The sequence below is a fragment of the Anoplophora glabripennis genome, unplaced genomic scaffold, assembly GCF_000390285.2.
Source record: "Anoplophora glabripennis isolate ALB-LARVAE unplaced genomic scaffold, Agla_2.0 scaffold5158, whole genome shotgun sequence".
NCBI lineage: Eukaryota > Metazoa > Arthropoda > Insecta > Coleoptera > Cerambycidae > Anoplophora > Anoplophora glabripennis.
In genome coordinates this window covers 1-5,240 of record NW_019421232.1, presented here as the reverse complement: position 1 = coordinate 5,240, position 5,240 = coordinate 1, and the positions used below count along the sequence as shown (strand labels likewise).

The 5,240-nt window shown below is 33.7% G+C and overlaps 1 protein-coding gene across 1 annotated transcript; it reads left to right on the top strand.

Annotated features, from left to right (window-relative positions):
* Positions 1-1,455: 1,455 nt before the first annotated feature.
* Positions 1,456-4,397, top strand: LOC111692933 (the record flags this gene model as incomplete). The annotated part of the gene is made up of 2 exons (XM_023457063.1): positions 1,456-1,656; positions 4,182-4,397. A coding segment is annotated over exon 2 (201 nt), but the record flags the coding sequence as incomplete, so codon positions are not given.
* Positions 4,398-5,240: the final 843 nt, after the last annotated feature.

The following is a 5,240-nucleotide window of genomic DNA, read 5'->3' as shown; positions in this document are numbered from 1 at the left end:
ATAATAAAAAAAATTAAAATATTAATTTATTTCTCTCAAAAATTAAAAACCGCGGACTTATTTTATTTGTTTATTAGGGAAAAAGGTGCCTTCTATTTGGTAACAATTAAATACAATTAAATTTGAAAAAAAAAAAAAATTTTTTTTGAACCTAAGGATACTTGGTGTCCCTTCGAAGAAAATGAGCCCAAAAAGAATGTTTTAGTCATAACCCTGCCCTCGGAATAATCATTTGAACATGTGCCTTTTTTGCAAAAATGGGATAATAAAAAATTTTGCAAAAACTATATGACCGATCGAGCCCATCTTTTGCACATCTCAAGGACATAAAAACTCACATGTTGGGAAAGTTGAGATTCTCTACATCAAATCGTCTGTTGAACTTTTTTGCTAAGATTAATATATTTTTTTTACAATAAGGCGTAGAACGAAAAATGACGAATTTTTTATCTATTAGTTGATAAAAAACAATGGCGCTATACTTTTTTCATGACCCATTTGATGTCATTTTAAAAAGCATTATAATCGAATCTAGAAGTGTGTTCTCATTTCGTTTTTTAAGTTTTACTCGAAAAACATAAGTAATTTGTAGAAAATTGAAAGACGAATCCGAAAATATCATGGTTGTTACCGTAAAGCAGTGGCGTACTATTTTATTTAGAAAAATGTGCCACCGATACCCTGTATCTCCGCCACTGGAACAAGTAAATTTTAGAAAAAGCCTTCAGATTTTGGATAATGTTTACATAAATACATATGCCCAATTTCAAATTATTTCACTCACTGGTTTTTAAATTATTAAAAAAAATGAAAAACATTTTTTTAAGTTTAACAACCTGCATCTTTTTAACGAAGTGTGCTAGATAAAAACTTAGGAAGAACTCCCCTTAAAATTCACAAAAGAATACGAAGTTTCATTTTTGGCCACCATTTGTGAAGCACCCTGTATATACATCTATATAAATTCACAGCAACCATAACACTTGAAGGAAAAATAAAAGTAAAACAAGAGTACAAATTATTATTTGAATCAACTTTCGTGTAGTTAGCATAGTACCGATCCAGACCGAGAAAAACATTTTAAACTGCACTTTTGAAACTATCTCGGAGCAAAATCTCGAGTTTCATTAACTCGCCCGTCGCACGTATTACATCGTTACTATTACTGGCCCAGTAAAAGTGCACCCAATCCACCGAAATCCAAGGATATCTGACACTGGCGCGTCTCGGATTTTTCGCCCCCATCTCCCGTACTAACCGCTCGAACACAGGTGAAAGTATCTAGAAGTAGGTAACTAGGTTGACATCCCCACGGTCGGATTTCTCTACTTCCTTCTCCGTCCTACCGGCCGTACCTTTCGGTAACTCGACAGAGACCAAAAAGGTCACGTGATCGTTTTCTAGCCAAGTACCCCACTTACGCCGTGTAGTTCTTTCCACTCTACGCCGTAGTACCACTCTGCGTACCTTATGTTGCTTCTGCACCACTCTTTGCCAGCCAGAACATCCCCCCTTGTGCGTTTCGGGGGTACCCCCAAGGACGTGGTTGTCAAATTCGTGTTTTTGTTTTGATTTTTGAGTTTTTTTTGTGATTTTCCGTGCAATACCCCAATTTTTGGTGCTTTAATTTGGTTGTGATAGTTGTTAGTCGATTGTGTAAGTGAGTTTTTTTCTATGGTTGCGGTGGTTTTTGTTTTATAGTGCAGATGCGGCAACTTTTTTTTTTTTGAAAAATAAGTTACAAATCAATATTCATTTGAACGTAACGCAAAAATAAATTGACAGCGAACGGTTATGAAAATAAAAGGCAAATCATACTCAAAACAAATACCGAACTTTGAAAAAAAAAGACGATCCTAAAGAAAAAATAACAACAATAACATCAATGAATATGTTGATAAAATTGGAATTTCCCGGCTTTGATTTTTTTGTTCCTAAAAAGATGCTGGAATATTAGAATTTCCATAAAAATGATATAAATGCGCCAGATTCTGTTTATAATTAAGAATTACTAAACTCTCAGCGGGTAAAAATTGTTAAAAATGAATTAATAACCTCCTTGTCAATATCTACAACTTCTTGTTCTTAATCAAGTAAATGTATGACCTCATTTTGATTTAAAATCTCTTTTTATACGACTCAAAAAAGTGAGGTCAGGGACTGTGTTTTTGTAGATTGTAACAATATTACTTGTTAAAAAATTAATGTAATAATGACAGAAGCATTCGGTAAAATTTAAAACTTTTACAGGAATGACCGCCTGTATGTCACGATATGGCACCGTTGGATTTTTGAGTTAGCTTCATGCNATTTTTGAGTTAGCTTCATGCGGATTGCGTGGTAATGTGCCGAAACGTAAAAATGTTTATGTTGCATCTAATTTTGAGGAAAAGGGCCAGATTTTTAAATGTACAGTGTTTCACTTTTCACATTTATATCTTGGTTATTTTAAATCGAAACGTTTTGACATTATAATACGAAATAATTGCTTTGCTGGTTAATTATTTTGTACAAAAATGTGAAAATTTCAAATAAGTGAAATATGAAAAGTGAAACACAGTATACATATTGTATATTTGTATATTTTTTATTATTTTTTAATCGCATCAAAGCATAAAAAATAACGCACTGCTAAAAATAGATAACCGGAAAAACTATCACCCAGTATATTGATTTGACTAAAGCTTTAAGAAATAATTTGTCATAATAGTCCAAATAAATGTGCCAAATTTTAACGCGATCGATGAAAGGATTATGAAGTTATTAATTAAATTAATTTTATTTTTAACAACTTTGAAGGATTAACTCAAAAACCAAAGAGGTTTTATTAATTTTTTTTCGTAGATCGTATTTATTTATCCTCGTGAATATGCAGTCAAACGTTGTCTTTGAAATTTGCGGACACCCTGTATATGACTGCAAGAGTGAATAAGATTTTTGTCGAACTATGTATAGTCCCATCCGTTTTGAACAATTTGTTTTTACACAGACGATACTTAATTGCTTTCAGACACGGATTTTTGATCTGCACATTATTAGATATGGTAAAGTAAGCTCTAAATTACGTAAGGCTCACTAAAAATTATTGAACAAGAAATAACAGGTCAATGCACCAGACATCACACATATCTCTTAAAAATATTTCCCTTCTTCTCTTGAAACTTTTCTGGTACACCTTATAAAGTCAACGCGAGTACCGCACATTTTTTACCGCATGGCACTAAAACTGCATCTGTTAAGGTCATGTTGTTAGAAAAGGTATAAAAACCACGGCAATGTATGAATACTAATAACGTCATTAAAAGATTGACACCATTTCCTGTTGAAAAGAATCGCCTATTAGATATTTTAGTAACTTGTAACGGGGGGGCCAAATAACACCTTTCGCCTTTAACTGATAAAAATGTGATTGGAGTGCACTTTTTATAAAGAGGAGAATTTTTAAGTGCGTTTGTTCTCGGAGTAGACAAATAAAAAAGTGCGTTAGCGCGAGTTTGAACATCCAGAATATTCAAATGAATGTTTCTTAAAATATTTGGACAGTTTACTGCCACAGATTAAAGTTTATAGAAAAATAGTATGGAGTAATAAACTCGAAAGTCCTTTAAATTGAATATACCGAATAATTCCAACCATGAAGCACCTCGAGTGTAGATCAGTATCAACTAGTTTAAAACTAAGACCTCTAAATTCTTTGGCTCAGACAAATGCATTGAAAAGTATAGTAAGAGTTGAGGTATCCTTAAAATATCTTGATAAAATCCGAATTTCTGTAAGCATCAGTTATTGCTTGATCGATATGACGGACAAAGGTCAGTTTTTGGTTAAAGATTACACACAGGTCTTTAAATGAATGCAATATAGTATCATTTACAATGTAATTGTAATGTAATGGGAATAATTTTCTATGTAAAGCACACCATAAATTAACAGGTGGATAGTTTTAGGTCGTCAGCGTTCAATTCATGTTTGAATCTTCTAATATGTCATTTATGGATATACTAAATAACAGGAGCCCGAGTACTGATCCCTGCGGAACCCCGGATGTCGCTAGTACATCAGTTGGTTTATAACTGCGCTATTGAAGACTTAGGACTTAAAAAACTTACGAAAATCTAATATCAGCCCTAGGCTAGATAATTTTTGTTGCAAATGTTCGATAATAGTAAACCTCTTTACAGATACTTTAAGAAAATATGAACTTCTCGCCGTTTGGTGTCCCTCTGTCGGCGGCTTTACCGGTGGCCACGCAATTTTCGGCGGGAAAGATCACCCAGAGCGTCACCACGCCGAACGGTCAGGTCGTGGGGGTGCTGCAAGGAGGCGAGAATGGGGTCCACTACATCCGTCCTTTGGACGCCAACGCCTTTGCCACCGCCACCTCTCAACAGAACCAGGTAATTGTTTGGTAAATATTCTTATGGGTTGTACGGGGTGACCAATAATTCTCTTTTTATTGGGCAAAGCAATTGAACGTCAATTTAAATAGGTGTAGCTGAAAAACTGATTTTTTAGGAAAACAGAGAAAAACGGAAAAACTTTTTTTTATACTTCTTATTTCTCTTTTTCGCAATTGTAATATGAATGATTAATAGAAGGTGCCTATCATAAATTAAAATTACCTGAATCACACCAAATTCCGCATTGCTGCGCTGCACTGCTAGGCAATTTGTTAACAACTGAAATTTATGGCCGGTCGCCCGGTGCGGCTGTGTGTGTGTGTGCGGCGCCTGCCCGCGCGCGTATTCTTCACTTGGGCGACCAGACCTGTATATGGGTATGGCTAAATAAATATAGGAACAAGTTTTTCAAATATTTCAATGCCGAGTTGCTGCGTCAGCGACAACAAGACTATACTTACAAGTAATTTTTTTTTAATGCTTTCTAAATTTTTGAAAGTGGGCTTAAGTTAAACATAATTTTTTTTTTTATTTTGTTGATTAATAGTGTCAAAAAATATCGAAAGTCGAAATTAAAAATGTTATCTGCAACTAAAATACATATAAGAGATTAGTAAAATGTATAACTATTATCAAAAAGTCCCGTATATCATTTTTTGTAAAAAAATACAGGGTGATTGATTTTTTCCAAGAAAATTTGGTTATTTGCTCATATTTTTTAAAATTGATGTTCAATTGTTTTTCTGATTGCATATTTTGATTCTGCAGGACCTTTTATCATAATAGTACAAGAGTATATTGCAATAAAAAGAGAATAATTATTGTCACCCTACAGAGTGA